This window comes from Neoarius graeffei, chromosome 10 (genome assembly GCF_027579695.1).
Source record: "Neoarius graeffei isolate fNeoGra1 chromosome 10, fNeoGra1.pri, whole genome shotgun sequence".
Taxonomy (NCBI): Eukaryota; Metazoa; Chordata; class Actinopteri; order Siluriformes; family Ariidae; genus Neoarius; species Neoarius graeffei.
This window is the reverse complement of record NC_083578.1, coordinates 25,749,964-25,777,788: the sequence shown is the minus strand read 5'-3', so window position 1 is coordinate 25,777,788 and position 27,825 is coordinate 25,749,964. Positions and strand designations below refer to the sequence as shown.

The following is a 27,825-nucleotide window of genomic DNA, read 5'->3' as shown; positions in this document are numbered from 1 at the left end:
GGCATCACACCTAGCATCAGAAGCACAGGCGAACAAATGGAAACTATTCTGCTTTTTCCCAGTCCCTTCATTTCTGCACTGCATGAATGCAATTTTCCTTTTGAAATGCTGCGTTCCTATTTCAGGCCATCCCACACACTTTCAGTGGAACACGCATGTGCGCGTGCGCGGAAACACACCACACACACACACACACGGGTACACGCAAAGTCATTGTGTGCATTTCCCACACATGTGAAGAAAGAGAACTGAAATTTGTCACTGCCTAATTACAGTGTTCTGCTGCCCAAGGAGATGTTTCTTTTCTCCTTTATTTATTTATATCTATTTTTTACATGGAAGAGAGAGTGATGATGATGGAAAACCTCCTGCTTTAGCTTTCATGAACAGTCTTGTGGCAATTGGCACATCAAGGATCGGGACAGTTCAGAAGCAAATGAACTGCAATTGTGTGTGTGTGTGTGTGTGTGTGTGTGTGTGTGTTAAAGGTGTCTGGTTGGTTGCATTCCTCCTTAAAAAAAAAAAAAAGCTAATAAAACTCTCCTGCTACGTTATGCAATGTCTGTTTCTTATAATTTGTTTACAAGCCAGCAAGGAACATTTGGGATTCATTACAACGTCACAATATCTCCATTAACACACCAGTATGGAGCAGTAACAGTAAACTATAATGACAAAAGCTTATAATGACTAAAACAAGTCATTTGATTTGGTGAAATGCTTCTTTTTATATTTATTGCTTGACCATTTATCCAGTTCATATACTTTACTCTGGGTTTTCCCTATAAGCAGGAAAACTGATTTTTTTTTAAAAAAACTTGCTTTATGGTTAAAGAGTCCTTGTTTGGGTTAAAGAAATATATGAAATCTCTTTCCCATATATTCTTTTTTTTTTTTTACACAAACTGTGATCTTTGTAGTCAGTGGAAACCATGACAACGCAAAGGTGTATTGAGAGAGCTTTTAAAATATCCTCAAGTGCCACAAATGATACACAATCAGTAAGTAGTATTATCTACTAACCATAGTATTTCTGAAACCCTGTCCATTGACCTGTTTTTCACATAAAAGATAAAACCCCAAATTCTGCTCCTATTCACTATCCTGTCAATTGTGCCTTTATAAAACACATTTACTGCAAAGATGGGAGAAATAAGAGATCATCTCAGTGGTTCGTCTTTATGTCGACGTGGGCTGCTGTAAAAGAGGTCAAGAAAAAGAGCGGATAATTAAATAGAAAAAGCTCATAATGCTCCATCCTTTTCGAGTATTTACAGTGCTAATGAAGGCTGCTCTTAAATGTCAGGAGTGCACGGGAGGGTATATGTATTTTCTGCATTTTCTTTTTCTAGTTTCTGCAAGGAAAGTGTGTGTGTGTGTGTGTGTGTTGGTGTGTTTGTGCCGGTGTTCGAGGGATTGCTAACCCCAGCGGTTCGTTCGGTGTTAGTATGGATGGCAGCACACAGCTTTCAATAACAAAAAGTGCTGAGCTTCTGTTCTGCTGAAGGGAGCAACACAGCCGTATCTCTAATCAGATTTCATATTAATCATATTTCACTACACTACAGCACAGCAAACTTTAATTCCTTGGTCGCTACTTTATGTAGAGCTTTTGTATACTAGTCTTTCACACTTGCTGAGCAAAAAATAAAGCTCAATGGCGTGTGCTTTTATGGGGAAATAAACAACGAGGGGATGGTGTGACGTGATGTGATGTGATGTGATTATTTTCCAATAATAACAGCATGGTCCAGAGTGTTTTTATTCTCTTCTACCAAAGCAATTCACCAGTGCTAATTTCTGTTTTAATTGAGTAAAATCTGACACATCTACTGATTGTGGTTATGTTCAATTTATGGACTGTCCATGTAACAAGGTCCTGTGATCACTAATGTTATAGCAGCTAGAAACCGTTATCCCTTCACCGTTTAGTAAAATTAGAAAAATAATGTATAAGAAATGATAGCATAGTGCAGATAATAGAAACAGGAACATACTAGATTAGATCATGCACATTAATATTAACTTTGCAACAGGAAGTACTGTCCGAGCAGTGCTGTTTTAGAAAATTAATCAACATCCTCTGATCAATCAGAATCGAGAACAAGCATGACTACCAAGTTCACTTTTTTAAAAAAATGCAAAATAAACATATCCTGTTAAAACTAGAGCAAAGTTACCTTGTAGTACAAGAACAAAACCTAACCGGATGGCTGACGCTAGGCCAGTGTTGCCAAGATGGATTTAAAGATCGCTGAAAGTCTGTCGACCCTGATGGCCCAGTGTTCACCCAGCACCGGCCCAAAATCAATTCACCACCTGAGCAGTGACTGAATTGTGGCATTACAGAAGGTGCATCTCTTGTGTTCATTGCTTTTTTTTCCTCTCTCTCTTCAGTTTGTTTCGTACTGTAATTGTCTGTTCTTCGATTTTACAGTGGAAACTGAATTCTTTCAACTTTCAAACAGAATGAATGTAGCAGCTTTACTGTATGAGAGATTCCATGATGTCATAAATAACCAGATATAATACAAACAAAAAATTAATACTGAAAAACAGTTTGACAAACATGCTGTAAATAACAGGTACAGAAACTGCCTGCATTGTTAGACAATCAATGTTGTAATCATCACGCTTTCTTTCTCTACACTGACGGAAAATATTTGCATGTTTGATATATCCATGGAAATCTTTTGCTAATAAGTTTATCTTCATGATGTGCTGAAAATCATTATTTCAGTGAAACATCTTGGAGGGCGCTGAAAAATGAAATTGTGCACGCTGACCTTATTGAGCGTCCATTTTTCAGCATTTCATGTGATATTTGACCCTCTCTGACAAATTATACAGTGTCGTCATCTCCTTTGTCTCTAAGTACTAGAATATTTGTTGAGTCTCTTATTGTGGTTCAATGAGAAGAATTGTTTGGGTTTTTTTTTTTTTGACCGAGCTAAGTACAATATTTGGTTTTGAAGTCAGTTATGTAATCAGTTTTGAAAAGATGTAATAATTTGCAAATTGACTGTAAAAAAAACAAAAAAACAACCATACATTGGCAGATGGTAGAGTGCCAATGAAAAATAATTGCAAGAATATTGAAAGCCATGTTAAATGAATGCATTATGCATCATGTGGTCAACATAACATACTAATGTTCTAAGTATGTGAAGAGTTGTGAAAATCTGAAGTCTGAAAGATGCTTGTTAGAAATTGTAAAGAAAAAAAATACTCACATTCTAGGGGAAAATGATTTTAATTCAGGTGCTTGGAGACCAAATTCCAAAAAAAAAGGTGATTTATAATAGTAAACTAAATGATCTCTCTCTTTTTCTCACACACACACACACACACACACACACACACACACACACACACACACACACACACACACACAGAGCTGTCAGAGGTCATGGGTTTTCAATCAAAGACTTGTTATTTGTGATCCAGATAAGCTGTGTTCAGTATGAAATGGATGTGATTGGATTACACTGAGCAAGACTTGTTCATTCTTTTCTCTGTGGAACGGAATAACAGCAACATAATCCACCCAATATTATCTCACTAACACGGACTCGTATCAATAATAGAGTAATGGTATTTGATACACTTATGTTATTAGTCCCACAGCTCTTTTTTAGGGTGCAGGGCAAAATGTTACATTCATATATCACTCAGTAGTAGATAGTTTAGAGTATATTTAAAGGTTGTACACATGATATATTTCAACAAAAAACAGTTAAAAGTGCATAATACAAATATAGTATAGTACACCTCACTTATAGAAACTAATGTAAAGAATAAAACATCACAGGGCACGCTGTTATAGGAAAATAATCAATGATGGACCAAGGGACGCTGTCTAATGCAACCTGGAGTTACTGTTACTGAAGACTGTCCTGCAGCCAGGGCTGTGACCAGGGTCAAAATTCTAGTGAGATCCTCGCAGAAATGTGAGTCACTTCATATATAACATACCACAGTGCCAAATTCTGCATCATTTGCTCAGGTTATACTTTCGTTTTTACATAAACTGCTCAAAATCAAGCAAGACTTTAATTTTACTGAGATAAATATCTTGGATTACTGTTACTTCTCTCTCTCTGTGCATATGCACATATCTCTCTCGCTTCTCCTCACTGATAACTGGAAAAAGCAGGTATTAAAAATGCCAGCTAAAGGTTACAACAATCAGCTATTGTTACAGTGATCAGCTAACACTACAGTGATGAGCTAATGTTACATTGACCAGCTAACATTACTGCAATCAGCTATTGTTTCAGCGATCAGCTAACATAAGTGATCAACCAACATTACAGTGATTAGCTAACATTACTGCAATCAACCACAGTTACAGCGATCAGCTAACAATACAGCAATCAGCTATTATTACAGTGATCAGCTACAGCGATCAGCTAACATTACAGTGATGAGCTAATGTTACACTGACGAGCTATTGTTTCAGTAATCAGCTAACATTAGTTATGAGCTAATGTTACATTAACCAGCTAACATTACTGCAATCAACTACTGTTACAGTGATCAGCTAACATTACAGCAATCAGCTACTGTTACAGCGATTAGCGAACATTACAGTGATCAGCTAACAGTACAGCAATCAGCTACCATTACAGCGATCAGCTAAAATTACAGTGATTGGCTAACATTACTGCAATCAGCTAAGATTACTGTGAACAGCTACCATTACAGCGATCAACTAATGTCACATCACCTATTGTTAGTGATCAGCTACTGTTATAGTGATCAGCTAACATTAGTGATCAGCTGTTGTTAGTGATCAGCTACTGTTACAGCAATCAGTTACTGTTACATTGACCAGCTAACATTACTGCAATCAACTACTGTTACAGCGATCAGCTATCATTACTGCAATAAGCTATTGTTTCAGTAATCATCTAACATTACAGTGATGAGTTAATGTTACATTGACCAGCTAACATTACTGCAATCAACTACTGTTACAGTGATCAGCTAATATTACAGTGATCAGCTACCGTTATAGTGATCAGCTAAGGTTACAGTGATCAGCTATTGTTAGTGATCAGCTACAGCGATAAGCTAACATTACAGTTGTGAGCTAATGTTACACGGATTAGCTATTGTTTCAGTGATCAGCTAACATTACAGTTATGAGCTAATGTTACATTAACCAGGTAGCATTACTGCAATCAACTACTGTTACAGCGATCAGCTAACATTATAGTGATCAGCTAACATTACAGCGATTAGCGAACATTACAGTAATCAGCTACTGTTACATTGATCAGCTAACATTAATGCATTCAACTGACAGTACAGCGATCAGCTACCATTACAGCAATCAGCTAAAATTACAGTGATTGGCTAACATTACTGCAATCAGCTAAGATTACTGTGAACAGCTACCATTACAACGATCAACTAATGTCACATCACCTATTGTTACAGTGATCAGCTACTGTTATAGTGATCAGCTAATATTAGTGATCAGCTGTTGTTAGTGATCAGCTACTGTTACAGCAATCAGTTACTGTTACATTGACCAGCTAACATTACTGCAATCAACTACTGTTACAGCGATCAGCTAACATTATAGTGATCAGCTAACATTACAGTGATTAGTGAACATTACAGTAATCAGCTACTGTTACAGTGATCAGCTAACATTAATGCATTCAGCTAACAGTACAGCGATCAGCTACCATTACAGCGATTGGCTAACATTACTGCAATCAGCTAAGATTACTGTGAACAGCTACCATTACAGTGATCAACTAATGTCACATCATCAACTATTGTTACAGTGATCAGCTACTGTTATAGTGATCAGCTAACATTACAGCAATCAGCTGTTGTTACAGTGATCAGCTACTGTTACAGCAATCAGTTACTGTTACATTGACCAGCTAACATTACTACAATTAACTACTGTTACAGCGATCAGCTAACATTACTGCAATAAGCTATTGTTTCAGTAATCATCTAACATTACAGTGATGAGTTAATGTTACATTGACCAAGAGCATTTTTTAAGGATTTTCCACTAGGAGACCAACTGGCCTGGGCAATACAATCACAGGCCCCAGAGTCCATGCAGCTGCACCGCTGTGGCATATTCTGTGATGCAAATTGCTGCATTACGAATCCTCGTTTCAGCCAGCATAATATCAACATAGTTAATGCAGTGCCAAGTTTTCCTTGTTAAATGTATACTTACATGGTACTTAGTTAATTAATTGCAACTGATTGAACCAAATGATAAGACATAACTTGGTTTAAAATTTGGTCTCCCAGTGAAGCTGGTTTGGCATTGACTAGGAGACCAAATCTGGCCACTGGGAGACCATTTGGTCTCCCAGTAACTATGTTAAAAAATGCTCTGCATTGACCAGCTAACATTACTGCAATCAACTACTGTTACAGCGATCAGCTATTGTTAGTGATCAGCTACTGTTATAGTGATCAGCTAACATTACAGCAATCAGCTACTGTTACAGTGATCAGCTAACATTACAATGATGGGCTAATGTTACATTGATCAGCTAACAATGCATTCAGCTAACAGTACAGTGATCAGCTAAAATTACAGTGATTGGCTAGCATTACTGCAATTAGCTAACGTTACTGTGAACAACTACCATTACAGCGATCAACTAATGTTACATTATTAACTAATATTACAGTGATCAGCTAACATGCTAACATTACAGCGATCAGCCATACAATCTGCCATGGAGTGCCATACAAATGCCTGTGAATTAGCTGTTACTATAGAAATGATGAGGTATTAGAATGAGCACATTAGTGTACAAACCTATGAATTGTCTTGCAACCAGTACTACTATCAGAGCTGTTGATATCAGAAAATCACCCTCTGACCAGTCAGATTATGTAATTCAACACCACCGTGACCCAAAGGTTGGTGTCACCTGACCATCACACGCAAACGTGGTTCTTCCCCAACCTGTTGCAACAAAGAAGGAAGCACACAATTATCTTGGATGTCTTTGTATGCCATAGCATTACAATTTTCCTTCACTGGAAGTAAGGGGCCAATACCTGTTCCAGCAAGACAATGTCCCTGTGCACAAAGCGAGGTCCATGTTGAATGAACTTCATGCCTACAATGTTTACATTATTCACTAATTCATTTAATACTTACGAACAAATCATTAGTTGGTCTGAATATTAAAAAATGACAAATTATATAAGTATCAATGGTACTTGTATACACAATTTTACTATTATTGGCTAATTTATAACAAAAACCAAAAGTGAGAAAAAATGTTTATACAATTCATGTAGTTGCTATTTCTATACTCATGATTACTGTCTAAGAGAAAGTTAAATTTTTGCATTATGGACAGTCATAGATGATTAGGAATATGATCTCTGTTCACTTTTAACATGACCATTACATCAACAAAATATGTATGTATTTAAAAAAAAGAGTAATGGACAATGTTTTGTCATTTGTAGCACAGTGATAAATAAATATCAAGCATAATATCAAAATATGTTTAGGAATATGTATTTAAAGGTTAAACCTTTCTATAGGCCTAAAAATTTCATTAAAAAAAATAGCAGAATTTCACAAGGTTGACACTGCTTAGCTTGTTGAATTAGGGACCCATTAATGATTAAATGCCATTACAACATTGTCTAATGCCTAAATGTTGGGGTCACAAATATCCATCCATTATCTGTAGCCGCTTATCCTGTTCTACAGGGTCGCAGGCAAGCTGGAGCCTATCCCAGCTGACTACGGGCGAAAGGCGGGGTACACCCTGGACAAGTCGCCAGGTCATCACAGGGCTGACACATAGACACAGACAACCATTCACACTCTCATTCACACCTACGGTCAATTTAGAGCCACCAGTTAACCTAACTTGCATGTCTTTGGACTGTGAGGGAAACCGGAGCACCCGGAGGAAACCCACGCAGACACGGGGAGAACATGCAAACTCCACACAGAAAGGCCTTTCGCCAGCCTCGAACCCAGGACCTTCTTGCTGTGAGGCGACAGTGCTAACCACTACATCATCGTGCCACCTACAAATATACAATAATTAAATAAACTGAAGAAAGCTGATAACTGCTAAGAACTTCCCAAACCCCAGTGTTAAAAACTGTAGGACTCTTTTGAAAACGGACTACACATAGGCCACGTATATTGATATATTGATCTAATTTCCAATGACCAGTCATTTGAGACCATTTCAAGCTCTACTGAAAGACACTTCTGGGTGTTTTCATTTCTGGAAATTCTCTGCAGTTTTCAGGAAGAGAGTAGGCCTTAAGAGTACCGAAGCAAAATAAGGTATCAAATTGCCATGTGCCACCAAAAGATGAGTCTGGGATCCAAATTCAATCTGAAGTTCGGTGGGAGATAGATTGAGAAAGGCAAGGAGGGCCTCCTTGGCTTGTGTTTGGTTTTATTTGGGGAGCTATTTGCCAGAGTGAGCTCCCTCTGTCTTCATTACTCTCCCACTGTGTGGCGGATTTAATGAGACATCAGCTTCGGCAAGCTTGTTTCCTTGCGCGAGGCTCGCAGCTGCGCAATGTTTCCACGGAGACCTGAAAGCTCCATGGCGACCAGTATGAATGTGTGACATCCTTTAAGGACAGACGATACCACTGATTTTCTTTGCGATCTGCTATAAATAATTAATTAAAAAAAAAAGCTAATCTCCTTACAGTAATACCCGTGTAAAGAAAACAGGATGTGGAGATTTCTAGACCTAAAATTGGTAGGTTGGTGTCCCGACTCTTGTATCTTAAAGAAAGTGCCATGATTCCTACAGTGCAGCTTGGGTCAACATTTGTGCCTACATAATACATACAGTCTCGTCAGTACCCAAATTTCTAGAATATTCCTTTCTTATAAAAGAGTACTTGTATTTTCTCTGTCTCATTGTATAGTACAAACATGCCTGTGTGTTGGTGTGTGAGATTTTGCTTTTTTTTTTATGCATCAAATGCACATTCCAGTCAGGTGAGTGCCTCAAAATGGCACAAAGCTACAGTGAGTAGCTTGTGGTTCAGCGAGTATTTTGCTCTGAAAATGCCTCCAGGGTTTTTAGGCTGCGTCTTGCCACTGTGACAGGCTCTGCTGGTCTGTAAAGGACACTAATTCTTTGATTTTATATATATATATATATATATATATATATATATATATATATATATACACGAGAGAGAGAGAGATGGTCAGTCTACTAAAATGCACCGTAGTAATAGCAGCAGAATAAAGAAGCATAACAGATCAGTAATTTTATTTTAAATAGCATAGCATATGACAGACGTAAGCAGAAACTATTTGTACAATAGAGTTTTGTAAATTGAAGTGTTATTTGAAAGGACTTTTTAAAATCTTATAGCAGCATGTCAAATGTAAGAAAAAGATTGCGATGACTTTGTATATGCAGCTCCCACAGTCTAAAGGGTATTTATATCTGCCAAAAATGACTTTGACTTGCTAGTTTTGCCAAGAGGATGGCTACAGAGTTGCAGAGAAACAGCGTTCTGTTATTGAAGTCCTCTCTGGTGTTTTTCTAAGTCCTCCTGATGACTTGTGGAGGCATATGAAATCTCATTTTCCAAATGCCTATTGCTCTCTCCTCCGTGCAGTGTGACCTCTGGTGTGCACTGTCATAAATTCTCCTCGTCTACAGTCTGTGGTTGAGCAGTTGGTGTAAGCGAATAGGCATGAAACGGATCACCACTATCACCCAGTAGCCAACTATTTCCAAAGTCCTCATTCTTTGCTCAGTAGCAAACTTCAGAAATGGCCCAGATGAGATGAGGGCATCATGAGTACTCCAAGTCAGCTTGGCCTCTATGTCTGTTATTCAAGAGTATGGGCGAGAGTTTTCCATCCCTTGCACCTGGCATAATTTCAAAGGCATGAAAACCGATTTTGGTTTCAAGAAAAGTACCTCAAAAGTTGGAAATTGTATGAAGGTGTGTTCATGTTGCAGTCACTTGATGCATGACTTGTGAGATGGCAGCCTTTTTATGTTCATGGAAACCTCACCAATCTGCAGGTATACCTGTGATTAAAAAAAAAAATTATTTTTTTTTTAAAATAAAGATCACTTGACTACATTGAGACTTAGTCTTATTTTGTTTATCCAAACAGCCATTTATATATATAATTGTGTGTGTGTGTATTTTATATATATATATATATATATATATATATATATATATATATATATATATATATAATCTCATTATCTCTAGCCGCTTTATCCTGTTCTACAGGGTCGCAGGCAAGCTGGAGCCTATCCCAGCTGACTACGGGCGAAAGGCGGGGTACACCCTGGACAAGTCGCCAGGTTATCACATATAATATATATATACTGTATGTGTGTGTGTATATAAATAAATAAATATATATATATATATATATATATATATATATATATATATATATATATATATATATACACACACTATGTGTGTGTATATATATGTGTGTGTGTGTGTGTGTGTATATATATATATATATATATATATATATATATATATATATATATACACTGTGTGTGTGTGTGTATATATATATATATATATATATATATATATATATATATACACACACACACATACACAGTGTATATATATATATATATATATATATATATATATATATATATATACACTGTGTATGTGTGTGTGTGTGTGTATGTATATATATATATATATATATATATATATATATATATATATAAATATAAATAAATTAGACCAGTCACTGGAAAACGTACTGCTCTGGTTATATCAGCTGATCTGCACAGTAACTGCTGAACCAGTGTGTGAGGTAGGCTTAACGCCATTGTGCGTGTATCACTGACTCATGGACTGACTCCCCTCAAGAGTTTTAAAAGACGTCACTACAGTGTAGGCGATGCCATTTTCAAGACTAGCTACCAACAACACCCTTAGCAATTATAGCAAACAAAAAAGCAGTCTCACATTTCCACACAGTGATTGGTTTACTGACATAAAAAATGACCACATATATTATTTCTTAATCGAGACTGAAGCTAATATTATACATTTTTTAAATGCATCACAGTTTCTGTTTGCCCAGTCTGATATGAAGTGTTTGGTTGTGTTCACCTCATTGCATGGTTTCCTCATTTAAGGAAAATCATAGATCTTTGCCACAGACTACCAATCCTTAGAAACGAGTCAGGTATTCTTCCTCTCTAGTATTCTTTCATAGTTTATTGCTATAGATAGAACTCTGGCAGATGGAACTCTGTTAAATAATTCTCCCTATTTTGCCTGTCATCATTGAATGAATTAAAAATTAAAAGCAATTACTCAGACAACATGAACCTTGGTACTTGGCCTGAAACAACATTAACATGTTACAATAACCATACACTTCAATATCATGAGTTTCAATGCAACTTTACATTATATGATGATATCATCTACATTTCGCAATGTTAAATTAGCAAATATTTGAAATATATATTTAATCCAGCATAATGTTCACTGGATAGCATATGTTTTATTTAATTGTATACTATTTCTGCATTCATACATATCAACACTGCAAAAAATAGACTGACAAAAATGTATTGTCGCAAAAAAAAACCCCACCACACTTCTAATTCTAATACATTTAACTTGTAGTTCTAACTGCCAGTAATAAGTAATGTTTTTTTCACCTTAATTTTAGTTTAAATATTTCAGACATAAACAGCAAAATCCAGTGGTCTGGAATTACATAGATTTCCCAGCTTATAGAAGAATAGTCTTTACAATGTGCATATAAGGTTATTAACTAGATAACTGTTTCCTAACTGTTATAATAACTGTTATTTTGCTTAATTTATCATCTAGTCAATAAGCAGTTCTGTTCACTTTGAGATAATAGGCTTTGTGCATGTTAGTGTTTACTGGCAGAAACTTCTCCAAATGGCAGAGGAAGACACTTTTGTAAAACACGGTCCTCTTAAAACTACATTATGGTCATTAAACGTTGGCTTTATCTTCTCTGTTTAATGACTGTTATTTCATATGAATATTTATGAGCTTTTGCTAATCCATGTGGTGCTTGCATCAGCAACTAGCGGCTGATGTAATTGGAAAAGTATTTTTCCTGATTTTATCACTTGTCTGTAAAGTCACATTAGACCCCTATTACAGTGCCGCTTTGGCCAGTTCCAGAAAACCAAAAACTATTGCTAGTGCTGTGAAAAAGCAGATAATCTGATTCTTTACAATAAAACTCTTTATAAAAGCAGCTTGTTGAACGTTGCAAGGTTTCCCATGGTTCATTTCTGTAGATCCACTGACACTAAAATATCTAAAACTTTCAGGCATATCCTATTGCCTTGTCATTTGTTTATTGCACTATAAAATAGGGTACTGTACATCTTCAGGTTTAAGGGGGATTAATTCCTTGATGATATTTTGCTGAACTTCAGTTCAAAGGGTTTTTAATCCCAATCCACTGCCCCCGAAATAATTGTTGCCTTGGTGTTTGAGATGAGGTATATCATTTTTAAATGTTTCTAGATGTATAAAAATCATATACAACAGTAAAAGTGTGTGGCCAAAAGTATGTGGACACCTGACCATCATACCCATATGTGGTTCTTCCTCAAACTGTTACCACAAAGTTGGAAGCACATGATTGTATAGAATGCCTTTATCTGGTATAGTATTATAGTTTCCTTTCACTGAATATAAGGGGGAAGGCGGCACGATGGTGTAATGGTTAGCACTGTCGCCTCACAGCAAAAAGGTTCTGGGTTCGAGCCCAGTGGCCAACAGGGGCCTTTCTGTGTAGAGTTTGCATGTTCTCCCCGTGTCTGTGTGGGTTTCCTCTGGGTGCTCCAGTTTTTCCCACAGTCCAAAGACATGCAGGTTAGGCTACTTAGTGGCTCTAATTTGACCATGAGTGTGAATGTTTTTCTCTGTGTCTGGTGACTTGTCTTGCCCATAGTCAGCTGGGGTAGGCTCCAGCTTGCCTGCAACCCTGCACAGGATAAGTGGTTACAGATAATGGATGGATAGATGAATCTAAGGGGCCCAAACCTGTTCCAGCATGATAATGCCCCTGTGCATAAAGCGAGGTCCATGGTTTGACAAGGGTGGCATGGAAGAAACTGAGTGTCCTGCACAGAGCCCTGACCTCAACCCCACTGACCACCTTTGGGATGAACTAGAATACTGACTGCACCCCAGACCTCCTTGGCCAGCCTCACTATTGCTGTTGCAGCTGAATAGGCAAATCCCCGCAGCCATGCTCCAAAATCTAGTGGAAATCTTCCTTGAACAATGTAGATTAACAGCAAAGAGGGACTAAATCTGGAATGAGATGTTTGGGGGAAAAAAACACATATGGATGTGATGGTCAGGTGTTCACAAACTTTTAGCCATATAGAGTACAATTTTAACAGCACCTGTAGTCTTACATAGTTGATCTGGCTTGTGTATTCATTTCAGGTATCAGTTCACAGTTTTCCATCCTTGAAATCTCCTTAAAAGGCCACCCATGACACATACATTAGTTTCAATGGATAGGATTGGGTTGAATTGGTGAAGGGGAAGGCTTTTCACTGTTTTCATGCAATTGCAACTCACTTTGCAGGTAGCAGAGAGATCTAAAAATGACAAACTGCTCCTTAAAACAATGGCTTTGCAATGGAACTTGTTAATATCTTTTAGAGTTTGGGTAATTTTATTCCTGAACTACACTGATGCGTCAATTATTATGTGCTAAAACGTCCAATTATTTCACCAGCACATTGTGCAGCCTCAGAGTTGAACAGGTGTTCATTCATCAGCATTTACATTTGGTCAATATTCTGATGTTAGATACTAATCAGCTTCGCAACCGAATTCTGCAGTGCCATTTGTTTACTCGTTGATTACAAATGTTGTGTTGCCACATTATTGCATGGCCGTATGAAGTCTGTTGGTATGCAGCAAACACAGCAAGAAATTAGCCATGCTTTTTAGGAAGAGGGCTCCTTGCAGAAACGTTCAACCAGCCTCGAGGGTGTCATTTTAGCATTGATAATATTGTGTGGTCACATGCAGGCATCACTAAGGGTTAATTATCAGCACGCATCCAGTAATTATAGCCACGTTATGCAACGTGGAGGGCCCAATTGCAGCTGCTGCTTGACACTGGAGTGTGTGGAACTCATCAGCATTTTCATCATCATCATTTTCATCGTTATTGCCAACAAGAACCTTTTTACATTCTTGCATGCTTGGAACAAAAACAATTTATGTCTCCATCATGTTTGACTGCAAACAATTTTTGTTTGACTGCATCAAAGATATTAGGTAATAAGCAAGACATCATTGCCTTTGCATTTGACCACTAAAATATTAATGTCACAACTGGTTGATGCTTTTAGATCGAATTTAGATTAAATGAAGTCATTTTCTTTAAAGACTGGCTGTGCCTCAAAGAGTTAACCTATTAGCAAAACAGCATTCAGCATCAGTGCTTCAGCTGAGAGCCTCCTCTCACATTGCCTTTTACATAAATAAGAGTTCTTTTTTTTTCCTCCTTCGCTCCCCCTCTCCTCGCTCACTCGTCTCCCTCTCTCCTGTTCGCTCTCACACACACCCACACAGAAACAGTCAAATCCACTGGCAGAGGGAAAGATGAGGCAGGACACGTGAGAGAGAAAATCGTTTCTTTTAGCACGGCTTTTGCACCTCTCTTTCTCCCTCTCCTCTCTCTCTCTTGCTCTCTCTCTCTCTCTCTCAACCCTCTGGGGTTTGTGGGATGCTGATGAGAAGATACGATTTAAAGCAGATCCGTGTGAAGTCTTTCCTCTCGTTTTCATCCTATTTTGTGTGCCACTGATCCCCACTGATCATGCCGCTTTAATATGTGCATGCATACAGATTCCTCTTGTGTCAGATCAGACTACAGCAAATCATAGAACCAAATTTTACTGGGTTTGTGGTGGTCTGATAGGTTTATGCGGTATTGTTTAGTCTCTCGTCTCGATGAAAAAGGTTGACATGGTGCCGGAGTGGCCTGGGGTATGAATACATTTCCAAACCTCAGTGATATTAAAGCCATGTAATGTATTGCATTGATTGACTGTAGGAAACACAGCCACAGATGTACACATACAAGTTGAGCTAAGCACTAATGGCCAGATAAAGTACACACATTAAAGAAACAGTAAATCACATTGCGTATTTTAAGAAAAATGCAGTATTTTGCAAAGCCAGGCATTGAAACATTTTACTGCATATTGCTTTGATAGATGTATTGAATGCCTAGTGCTCTTGGATCTAGTGGGGTGTTTTTTAATACTTCCTAAGTTTTTCTCACTTCTACTGTTCTACACCTTACAAGCAATGGCTATTTCCAGCTGATTTGATAGTTGTTTGCACTCTGCTAAATTGTGGATCTGACTTGCTTCTGACTTGTAGCAAGGCTTTGTCATGTGTCAGTTGGCAGGAGTATAAGAGGTGGCATTGGCGTATACATCCACACATTATTTTCAGAGTGCATTCATCTTGAATAAAGGAACTTTATCACCATTCTTTGGTTTAGAAATTCAATCTTGAGTCAGCTATGACTCACTGTGTCTTTAAATGTTGTGGGCAGATAAGCAACAAAAGCTTACAAGCAAATGATTAGTTAATTTGGACCAACAGATTCAGGCCATCAGACTACAAACCAGCTTTTACCATTGGTCACCATCCATCCATCCAATTTCCATGCTGCTTATTTATTTGGGGTTGCAGGTGAGATACAACCAATCCTAGCTGACATTAGACAAGAGGCAGGGTACACCAGTCTATCATGGGGTTAACACAAAGACCATTGCTCCCAGGTCAGCTCTGACTTGGAGTGGTAGCACCTGCCTGGGTTCCAGCTATGGGTTAAATAATACATCACTAATAAGGCGCTGGCAGCAAGGCAGTTTTCGGTGCAATGTGGCAGATGAAACCAACAGGATCAACGGCGCACCATCTGATGGCATGTGGAAGAGCCACTCAAATGGCCAACAGATGGCATCACTCGGCAAGTCAGTTGTCACTGCAGGGCAACTTCCATACCGGTCAGGTCTGTGGCACTTTTGTGCACCACTTGGCATCAGGTCTGGAGGTCCAGAGCGACAACACAATGGGGGCATGACATCGTTTGTCTTACCTTACTGTGCAAGGTGCTTCATTAGGAAAGGAGAATAAGTCTGGTGCACTCTGGTGTGGGCCTTATGGCCCATCTGCATTTCTCCGCATTCTAATGAAGCAGTCATCATCGCTAATGATGGACAGTCAACGAAACAGAAACAGCTCTTTACTATAAACTAGATCAGATCACCTCTACCCCATACATCAGCAGGAATTAACCACCAAAGGACCATAACTGACTCAATATTATTTCACAGTTTGTTTTACGTTACATTACAGGCATTTAGCAGATGCTCTTATCCAGAACAACGTACAACATACCCAGGGTGGCCTGGGGTTGGGGGGGTTAGGTACCTTGCTCAAGGGCACTTCAGCCATTCCTGCTGATCCAGTGAATCCTTTTGGTCCCAAAGCTGCTTTTCTAACCTTTAGGCCATGTCTTCCCCTAGTTTTCCTCTAGTCCTTTGTCACACATCCACAAGCCCTTTGCATTCGCTAAGCAAAAGACCGAAGTGACTACCACACAACACATGTATGTTGGTGACAGGGGTCACATACACACTCATGGCCAAGAAAAAAACAGGGTAAACTTTGACTATGGTCATACTACAGCTCACGATGCTTTGCAATGGTTTATTGATGAAAATGAGGCGTTTGGTGGCGATGCTTCCCCGAGCTTCGGAAAGTATTATCAAACCCATCTGTGAGTATTCGCCACTTAGTTTGCCAGTGAAAACATTGCCACCAAATTTCAATGCATGCATTGACTTTTTTTTTGGTGACGTTTTTGGCCGCTCCTGAGGTGGAAAAACACCAAAAATTAACTCACAAAGCTTGGAGAACATTCACCATGCATCGCAAAATTAGTGGCGATGCTACTAATTTTTCATCGCCAAGTATTCGCAAACCCATCGCAAGCTGTAGTGTGACCAGGGTCTTAAACACACAACATGGAAGTGGCTTCACAAAAGAGATCCCTCTGTAAGCTACCAGACTCAATTCCACCAACACAGCCAATGTCCACTTAACATTTAATAAATACAAAAATAAACTACGACTATTAACAGCTGGTTTGTCAAAAAATGAAATAAACAGCCCAAAGACCAAAACAACTATCAGATAACCATTCGGCAAAATAGCAGAGGTTATATCCTGTAACAGAAGTACAAATAATTACCATATCCCAACAGCAGAGAAAATAGTCTAAATTATATATACACAGGAAGAAAAAAACCCCCTCATTATCTCCATGTCGAACAAAACATCACTCTATGCATTTGACTGCAGGAGAATTTTGAAAAATCCTTGATGTTTGGCATTTTTACCCAGGCCAGTTGAATAATTCGTCATTACAAAATAGATGCCCTCAATATAACTGCTGTGAAATAATACCTCATAAGCATTATATGGATTGTATAGCCTGATCTTCACTGGACAGCCTCAATTTAACAACAGCCCATTATATAAACAGTTTTTAATTGCTGTCAACACTGTATAAGCAAGGTGCAAAACTGTCTCTGCAATGATACAACATTGCTGCCTTAAAAGTAAATTCCACAATCACTAATTACCTATGTTTCCTTTCACCATAGCAAATCAGACACAATAAAAGAATAAACCCTGTTTGTTTTACATTATTACACTTATTTCCTGTCGCAGAGTAGCTAAAATCCTGTTTTGCTTTGATTTACATCACACACACAAAAAATCGGGGATAGAAAATGCGGACTAAATACTAAAATAGCAATATTTTATTTACGGTCAGTGTAATACAGAGGTGGACAAAGTACCCAACTTCATTACTTAAGTCAAAGTACAGATCCCACTGGTCAAATGTTACTCCGATACAAGCGAAAGTTGTGCAGTCAAATTTTTTTTTTACTTAAGTTAAAGTACTGAAGTACTTGCTTTTAAAAATACTTGAGTATTAAAAGTACATTTTCTGTCAACGCATCGTTGTATTATTGCCACAACGCTTACAAAACCTAATGTCATTACCAAAGACAGAAATGTGAATTCACAAAATGAACGCATGCTGTGCCATCATGGTGGTTTAACGTTAAGCTAGCTAGTCAGTGAAACTCCACCTGACATGCTAGCAAACTCTTTTCAAACTCGAAATCATACTGGGTAGCTAACATTACTAGAAAAGAGATATTTCTATGTTCTGTTTATTTGGCAAGATTATGCTAAAACATGTTTCTGAAAGGACTTCAGATAAGTTAACGTTATTCATGTTAGCATAACTCCGTGTTTACATGCTAAGTAACTGTCCAAGTTAACTAGCTATGTGTAAACGTTAGCTGTGGACAAGGCGATGGCAACTTGGTGGGCAAATCCATCAAAAGTCATTTGACTAACCAGACTGCACAGCTATTGCAACGTTATCGCTCGCTCTAAAAGCACAGACAACTTCATTGCAAGTTTTCTCTTGGAATAAAATGTTTATATACCTCAATATGCTTCCGCAGGTTGGATGGCAAGTTTTTGTAGGCTGTGATGTGGTTCATTTTTGGCAAACAAAGCAAACATTTAAAATGAAATGAATCTTTTATCCTTTCAGAAAACTGAAACACGGATTCTAGGTATGGCCATGGGTGTGTGCATTCTCCAAAAGAACCGACTTCTTCCATTCTGCCATCAACCGATTGTTAAATAATGCTGCTGAGAAATCATTGAACTTGATTTTATACAGTCGATGGACATGACGTGACCCGAGTGATTACTGATAGGCTGTCTCAGTGTCACCTGCGAAAAAACCATCACGTTTTAGAAAAAAAAAACATCCACTTTCAAAGCTGCTTCATAGTAACGAGTAACAAGGACCTTGAGTAGAGTAAAATCACATGTAGTAGAGTAAAAAATATGATATTTGCCTTTCAAATGTAGTGAAGTTAGTCATAAATTTCCCAAAAAAAATACTCAAGTAAAGTACAGATACTCAAAGTGTACTTAAGTACAGTACTCAAGTAAATGTACTTCATTACTGTCCACCTCTGGTGTAATATGATATACCATAAAAGGAAGAGACAACATAAAAATGAAAAGACGAATGCAATGATCACCTTAATCACTGAAAAGGTGGTTTAATTGAATAATATAGCTTTCACCCTCCTTATTTGGCAGCTTATAAAATGCCACTTAATCCAACGTCAACTTCTAGGGTGTGGTCATCATGCTTTTACATGCAACTTAATGAAGCCATGATATACTAAATTTGAAGTCATGAAATGAAAATGTGTGTAGGACATACTGTAAAGTATTTTATCATGCTCTTAAGTGGCTAATTTGCCACAATGTGGCAACCTTAGTGGTAGTTAAACACAAACGGTGCTTTTATCACGTATGTAAACCAAAGCAGTCTTGTTTCTGTGTACATTATTGTAACAACTAGGGATTCAAGCTGGTTGGTTTGAAAACTCACCTGAATGTGTTCAGTTTTATTTCCAATTTATTTGTATAGCGTTTTTAACAATACATATTGTCACAAAGCAGCTTAACAGGAATCTGGATGTAGATTTAGATCCCAAATGTGTGCTTTTGTTCTTCATCATTTTTTTTTTTTTGGCTAAAGTAATTTAAATGCAAATGCAATTTTATATCCTTCACCCTATATTATCAGATTGTTAAGATCAGAGCATGTTTGATTAACTGTCAGGTTCATTCTAACCTAGTACTATTTACAGTTTTCTATTTTAAAGAATGACTTTGAGCTTTCATTGCCGCTGGTGTGAATTCTAATCAGTAATCTTTAAGTGATGTAGATGTCCATAGATCAGTCAAGAAGGTTTGTCTAATCTACATTTTGGTGCTTCATGCACCTGTGGCCTTGTTAATTTGACGCAAGTCAGAATCAGTAGTGGCAAGGCAAGATTTCGTGAGACGTCAAAAGGAAAAAAAACCTTTAGAGGAACCAGACTCAAAAGGGAAATCATCCTCTTCTGGGTGACATTGGGTAGTGGGATTATATATCCATCAGCCATAACATTAAACCACTGACAGGTGAAGTGAAAAACAGTATCTCATTACAGTGGCACCTGTCAAGGGGTGGGATATATTAGGCAGTATGTGAACAGTCAGTTCTTGAAGTTGATGTGTTGGCAGCAGGAAAAATGGGCAAACGTATCTGAGTGAACTGGGTCAAATCATCTTCAGAACAGCAGGTCTTATATGTTGTTCCCAGTATGCAGTAGTTAATACCTAACAAAACTGACCCAAGGAAGTGCAACCAGTGGCAGGGTCATTGGCACCCAAAGCTCACTGATGTGCATGGTTAGTGAAGGCTAGCCAGTCTGATTCAATCCCACAGAAGAGCTACTGTAACACAAATTGCGAAAAAGTCACTGCTGGCTATGATAGAAAGGTGTCAGAACACACAGCACATCGCTGCTTGCTGAGTATGGGGCTGCATAGCCGTAAAATAGTCAGAGTGCCCATGCTGACCCCTGTCCACTGCCGAAAGTGCCTATAATGGGCATATGAGCATCAGAATTGGATGAATATGTCTGATGAATCACATTTTCTTTTATATCATGTGGACGGCTGGGTGCATGCATGTCACTTACCTGGGGAAGAGATGGACATCAGGATGCACTATGGGCAGAAGTGAAGTCGGTGGAGGCAGTGTGCTGCTCTGGGCAATGTTCTGCTGGGAAACCTGATATTCATATGGATGTTCCCTTGACTTGTACCACCTACCTAAACATTGTTGCAGACCAAGTTCATGACAACAGTATTCCCTAATGGCAGTGGTCTCTTTCAGCTGGACAATGTGACCTGCCACACAGCAAAAATTGTTCAGGAATGGTTTGAGGAACATGACAAAGAGTTCTGGGTGTTGACTTGGCCTCCAAATTCCCCAAATTTCAATCCGATCCTGCATCTGTTAGATATCTTGGATAAACAAGTCAGATCCATGGAGGCCCTACCTGGCAACTTACAAGACTGAAAGGATCTGCCGCTAATCTCTTGGTCCCAGGTACCACAACACACCTTCAGAGATCTTGTAGTGTCCATGCGTCGACAGGTCAGAGCTGTTTTGGCGGCACCAGGAGGACCTACCCAGTATTCGGCAGGTGGTTTTAATGTTATGTCTGATTGGTGTAAATCATTACTCTTCTGCAACTGTATACACTACAATACTAAGTTTGTTGAAAGGATATCCAATACGAGCATTGTGTGAATAAGAGTCCTAGAATTAGCACAGTACAGGCTTTACAATTACAGCAGCAGTTGTAATTAGGTACAAGTCTACAGTATCCAGGTAAAATTATGTACTGAAGTTGGCAGGATCTTTTGCAAGCCATCTGACAAAGTGTAAATAGTTCATTTTACTTTTTTTTTTTAATATGAATGTTGATTAATGGAAGTAAAAAAAAAAAAAGTCTGTCCAAATCACTTTGGGAATAACGGTAACTGTGGAGATACAGCTCTGTGCTAGTGAACAGATCATATATTCTAGCCTCAATGCAAATTGTTTCATACAAAATGTCTGGATGAAAGTAAACATTTACATCACAAGATATTCAAATTTAGCACCAGTGACTTTTTGAAATATACAGTACTATGCAAAAGTCTTAGGCGCCCTATTTTTTTTTCATACAAACTTTGTTATAGATTTATATTTTATGACTTTTACATTGTCAAGTCAGTACAAAAACATTTTAGAGTTCCAAACATTCGTTTTCCAGCACAAAATTAAATGTTACAGAAGAAAAAATTTTTGTACCTGAGCAGCATATTACATAAGAGAGCACATTTCAGATTAAAAAAGAAAACATAATGAAGGCTACTGGGTTTTGGTGCAAAATGAACAAGCGAGTGTGACAAAGTGTCCAGAAGAACTGTGGCTGGTTCTGTAAGATGCTCAGTAAAACCTACAGCTCATTTCCTTATCAAACTGCACTCAGTTGTACCTGAGACTAATGTTGAAACATTTCATTTCATTATTTTAGGGCATTTTTGGTCTACAGCATGTCCTTACATGTGCCTAAGACTTTTGCACAGTACTGTATATTTCTATGTACAAATTGTACTGATTAACATTGATGTTATTGGTGGTATTGTGCCACTGGAGGAGGATGATGATGATAATAGTAGCTCAAATGATGAGCAAATTTTTGGATGATAATCATGCTTGTAATAAGCCATGCCATATTATCAGTTCTAGAGTAGATGTAATGGCAAAGCTCAGGAAATACTGTTGTATCCTACGCACTTTTATAATATTAACCAGAACACATATTTCATGGAAATGGTGAAAATTTTATAGATAGCTTTGCCAAAAGGCAAAAATGTCAGAACCATCCATCCATCCATTATCTGTAGCCACTTGTCCTGTTCTACAGGGTCGCAGGCAAGCTGGAGCCTATCCCAGCTGACTACGGGCGAGAGGCAGGATACACCCTGGACAAGTCGCCAGGTTATCACAGGGCTGACACATAGACACAAACAACCATTCACATTCACACCTACGGTCAATTTAGAGTCACCAGTTAACCTAACCTGCATGTCTTTGGACTGTGGGGGAAACCGGAGCACCCGGAGGAAACCCATGCAGACACAGGGAGAAAGTCATGCAAAGTCATGTCAGACCTTTTTTTTTTTTTTTGCATAAGGTCATTTCATCCGTAAGCAACTGCTTATAATGCTTGTATCTAGAAACAACCCTGACAGTAGCGATAATGTTATCCCAGTTAGTGGACATTATAAAACCTAAGGCCTCTTATGATTCACTTTTAATTAGTACTACACTTTCTCCCATGCCCAGTTGCTTTCTTTTCCTGTTTTTAGAGAATGATGGTAGTGCATAAACATATTCCCCAGGTAATCATGGGCTATTTGTGATGGAATGAGTCTCTCTCCCTCCCTCTCTCATATGCTTGATAATGTGTGGTAATTTAAATGCAAATGCATATTCATACACTTCAGCCTATATTATCAGATTATTATATTAACTGTCAGGTTCATTCTAACTCAGCACGATTTACAGTTCTTTATATTAAAGAGTGAATTTAAGCTTTCATTGTCCCTGGTATACATTTTAATCAGTCATCAGTATGTGATGTGAATCAGTCCACAGATCTGTCAAGAGAAGGCTTGTCTAATCTCCATTTTGGTGTCTAATGCACCTATGGCCATGTTAGTTTTACACGTGCATGCAATATGTTTGTGCTACAGTGCTACAGAATCCAATTAAACATCATTTACTGGATGGGCCCATAAATATTTTTGACAATAAAATCCTGGTAGATCGCGCACAGTGTATTTATGAAGCTTGCAGTCAAATCTGAACATAAGGATGTTTTCCGATGTATCAGTGATGCATTATTACTCAGCACACCTTCGCTCAACATGTATCCAATGAATACTTCATAGACACTAATCCATGAATTAGGAGTAGTTTGCTAGGATCTGTAGTCATTATTAAGGCTCATTCTCTCTGTGTATACAGTAGGGAGTGGTATGAGGCGGTGATGATGGCTTTGGACATGGAGAGGACGGTGTCTAAGCTCATGTTTGACTTCCAGAGGAACTCCACCTCAGACGACGACTCCGGCTGCGCCCTGGAGGAATACGCTTGGGTGCCCCCGGGCCTCAAACCTGAACAGGTAAAATTCCCTGCATAAACACACACAGGCACATGCACTGTTAAGTGTTTGTTTGTTTGCTTGCTCACTCACTTGCTTGGTTGCAGAGACACAATTTTAGATATACAGTAACTAATTATTATTGATATATTATGGAAATACACACAAAAGATACAGATAGTCTGTTCACATCCTTGTGTCTTGTTGGGAACTAAATCTTCATGCTGCCAGTAAAGCAATGGTATGTAGGCTCGAGAAATGGTTGGACAAATTATTTCTGAAGAACCAATTAACAGTTATTCCACGAAATTGAGTCGTACATGAGCTGATAGCTGACCTGGCGACTTGTCCAGGGTGTACCCCGCCTTTCGCCCATAGTCAGCTGGGATAGGCTCCAGCTTGCCTGCGACCCTGTAGAAGGATAAAGCGGCTAGAGATGATGAGATGAGATGAGCTGATAGCTGATGAGGCACATAGCGCTGAGTTGGCTATAAGCCATGTACGACGAGATTGAGTGGAATAACTGTTTTATTCTATCCTCATTCACTGGATTTTGAGAAACAGAGCATTTTTATTGTTATTTTTTTGCAAATTCAATAAATACAAACTATACAAAACATCCGACAAAATCATTTCCGCCTAGAACGTAAACAAACCGGCGAAATGACAGGAGCAATTTGTGAAAAATGCTCTAATAATAATTCTGAAAAAGAAAAGATACATTCTTACCATCAAATACTTTCATTCCATATTTTGTTGCTTTTTTGTTGTATTTTTGGGGGTTTTGTTTTCAAGTCGAGTTTTTATTTCATCCTCGGTTGGTTCAGCAACATGATCTGCCATTTTCTCTTCTTTTTCTTCTTCTTTAGGTTTTTTTTTGGCGGTTAGCAAACCAACTTAAAGGTGCATTACTGCCACCAACTGGGCTGGAGTGTGGAACAGGAGATATTGGGAGAAAAAAACTATATTCTTTTAGCTATTTCTGTTTATTTTAAATATTTGAGAACAAAGTGATATATTTGACTTGATGTGCGCCGCCATTTTGTTTTTCTCTACTCACGGTATATGAGCTGATGGCCTAGTAGTAGAGTAGCCAATCAGAACATGCGGTTGCTCATATCCAGTGAATGTGGATAGAATAATACCAGATATCTGTCTACCAGATAACAGTCTGCTATTGTTTCTATACATATGCATTGTTGTGTAATGAGAGATGTATATTTATAGCACTGCATTTCCATTTTATTGTATATAGCCATGGGCACAGGTCAATGGTGAAGAACAGATTCTCTCTCATTTCTGGAAAACCACAGCTCAGATGGAGTATTTTTGTTCCTGTGTGTGACCTGCGTTTTAAAAAGAAATGACACTACTAGAAAAAAAAAGGTGCGATAATGTGTAACATGGTATGAGGCAAATAAAGGTGTGTTGGCATACGGGCATGTGTAGAAGAAACCTTGCAATATGAGAATTGCTGGCCAGAGCCAATAAGCTGTAGAAGACAGTCAGGCAGATGGGGAATGGCAATGACTCCTGTTAAATAATGACCCTGTATGAGTCCATATCTCACACACAATCTCTCTCAAACACACATACACACAAACACACACAAAAGCATTACCTCATGCTGGGAGCGCAAAACCAACACGAAACAACAGCTAAATCATGATCTCTGCAACCCTCCCCTCGCTGTACGGTACTTAATGGTGGTTCTTTGTAGGTAGTACAGAGAGAAGAGGAAGATGATTTAAAAGATTCGTAAAGGTTTAATATGTTTCTTGTTCTTGATAAAGGAAGTTTTGGTTCTTCTAAGGAGCCCAGTTTATTTCATATAACAACAAATAATTAGTAATCACATTACATAACACTTAAAATAATACAATGCTTGTTACATTTCCCATTTAAATGTTTCATAAGAGACCAAATCACCAGGTAGGAGGGTTTTTTCAAATAATGTGACAAAAGGGGAAAAAAATGAAAACAGAAAAAGAAAAAAAACAAAGAATAAGTGACTCAATGACACTCGCATTGAGTCATAGCCTCCAGCATGAATGGTTTCGTCACACAGTCACAAATATTTTAGATTTCAGGCTGTCAAAATGTGAATTAAAAATGAATTCAAATGTAAATTATCCAGACTTTGTAATCTGTTTAGATTATGTTGCAATTTAGATTTTTTTTAAAGCTAGATATGTGCATCTGATCATTTTACTCCCTTGAGTAAGAAATTCATTGTTTTGCTTTATAAACAGTTAGAATTATTGTGGAGTTAATTTTATTAACATGATGTATTTTTTTTAAATGATGTTTCCATGGGTTCAGCATCACCAAGAAGGATTTCCAGAGTAGACAGTATGTGATATCTTTTAGAGCATCAGTGGCAAGAGTATTATTTCAAACATACTGTTTCTATAAATATCCAACCTGGGCCCAAATCACAATTCTAAGACTGAGATTTTTGTTCTAATTGTTGTAGCAATTTACCTAAGTAATAACAAGCATATAAATATAATTAATACATAATTTACGACATCATCCAGACATGGTGGCAGAGTATGTAGCATTTTTTCCTCAGAGTTCCAGGGTCCTGAGCTCATTCCTAAGTTCCACTTACTGCCTGTGTGGAGTTTTGTGTGTTCTTGATGTGTATGCATCGGTTTCTACCAGCGTTGTAGTCAAGTCACTAAACCTCAAGTCCAAGTCCAGTCTCGAGTCCCCAGTGTTCAAGTCCAAGTCATTACAGAAAATTTCAAGTCGAGTCCACTATTGATCCGAGTCGAGTCCGAGAACAAGACTCCAACCACACCATTTGATGGTGGCTGTTGCTGCCTTTATGTGAAAGCGTCTCTGCTACTGTGTCGGACTAACGTTACTGCTCGACTGCCCCGTTTTAGTTAACAGGCTACAGATAAAAAGCTTGTTCATCGCTCAGCAAGCCCTGCCCACTATCAACAGGGCAAATAACATGAGAGAGGGTTAACACTAGCTAGTTCATCACTCAGCAAGCAAGCCCCGCTATCAACAGAGCAATGAACATAGCGTGGCACTTCCTTCTCTGGGTGGAGTCTCGCCAAATGACTATTGAAATTCGAGGTTGTCCCTGTTGTCTCCTCGATAGTTCTTCGACAGATGGAACACGTAGCAGTGCATTTTTTCCCACTGCACGAGAAGTCTGTATAAGCAAAGCGGACAATCCTAGGGGCTTCTGTCCAGGCATTTTAGTGCCATTAACATTAGTTTGTTCCTGAACATGACGTATGAACAGGTGGATGTGCATTCTCTTGCACGAAATTAGTATCAAAATTAATGTAGATATAAATATCTTATGCCAAATTATTACAGCATGTTACACAAAATAAAGAAAAAATCCGAGTCCTCGTCTCCAGTTTGAGTCCGAATGCAGTTAATGAATGAGTCCGAGTCAAAGTCATCAGTGCTCAAATCCAAGTCAAGTCACAAGTCCTTAAAATTAGGGCACAAGTTGGATTCGAGTCCGAATCCTGGACTCAAGTACTACAAGCCTGGTTTCTACCCAATTCCCAAAAACATGGCAGTACTAGAAGGCCACATATCATCAACTTCAAAATCAAATCACTTGAACCTAGGATAATACTAAAGCTGTACACCAAATTTCATCTAAATCTGTTCACTACTTTTTGAGTTGCATTGGGAACACGCAAAAAAAAAAAATTGGATCTGCATACAAATCCGGATTTGCATCAAAAATTTATCAGTTGTTCCTTTTCTCAACATTTCATCAAAATTCATTCACTACTTTTTGAGTTATGTTGGGAGCAGACAAACAAATGGAGGCGAAAACATAACCACCTCCAACAAAATTGGTGGAGGTAATAAAATGGCTTGGCTCTGATAGTGTGTGTGTGTGTGTGTGTGTGGTGCTCTGTGATGCAGTGGTGTCCCATCCTGGGTGTATTCCCTCCTTGTGCCCAGTGTTCAAGGTAAAGACTCTGGATCCATCACAACTCTGGATCCATCGCAGCCCTGACCAAAATAAAGTGGTGACTGAAAACGAACGAACTAATTAATTAATTAATTAATTGATGAATTCATTAATTAACTAATGTCATCCAGA

At 38.2% G+C, this 27,825-nt stretch overlaps 1 protein-coding gene across 1 annotated transcript in view; it reads left to right on the top strand.

The window, feature by feature from the left end:
• Positions 1-27,825, top strand: part of prickle2a (prickle homolog 2a) — a 48,717-nt gene that overhangs the window by 10,989 nt on the left and 9,903 nt on the right. Inside the window, exon 2 of the mRNA XM_060930760.1 lies at positions 23,597-23,753. Coding sequence (XP_060786743.1) covers positions 23,619-23,753 — 135 coding nt within the window. The 5' untranslated portion in view covers positions 23,597-23,618. The remainder of the gene's footprint in view (positions 1-23,596; positions 23,754-27,825) is intronic.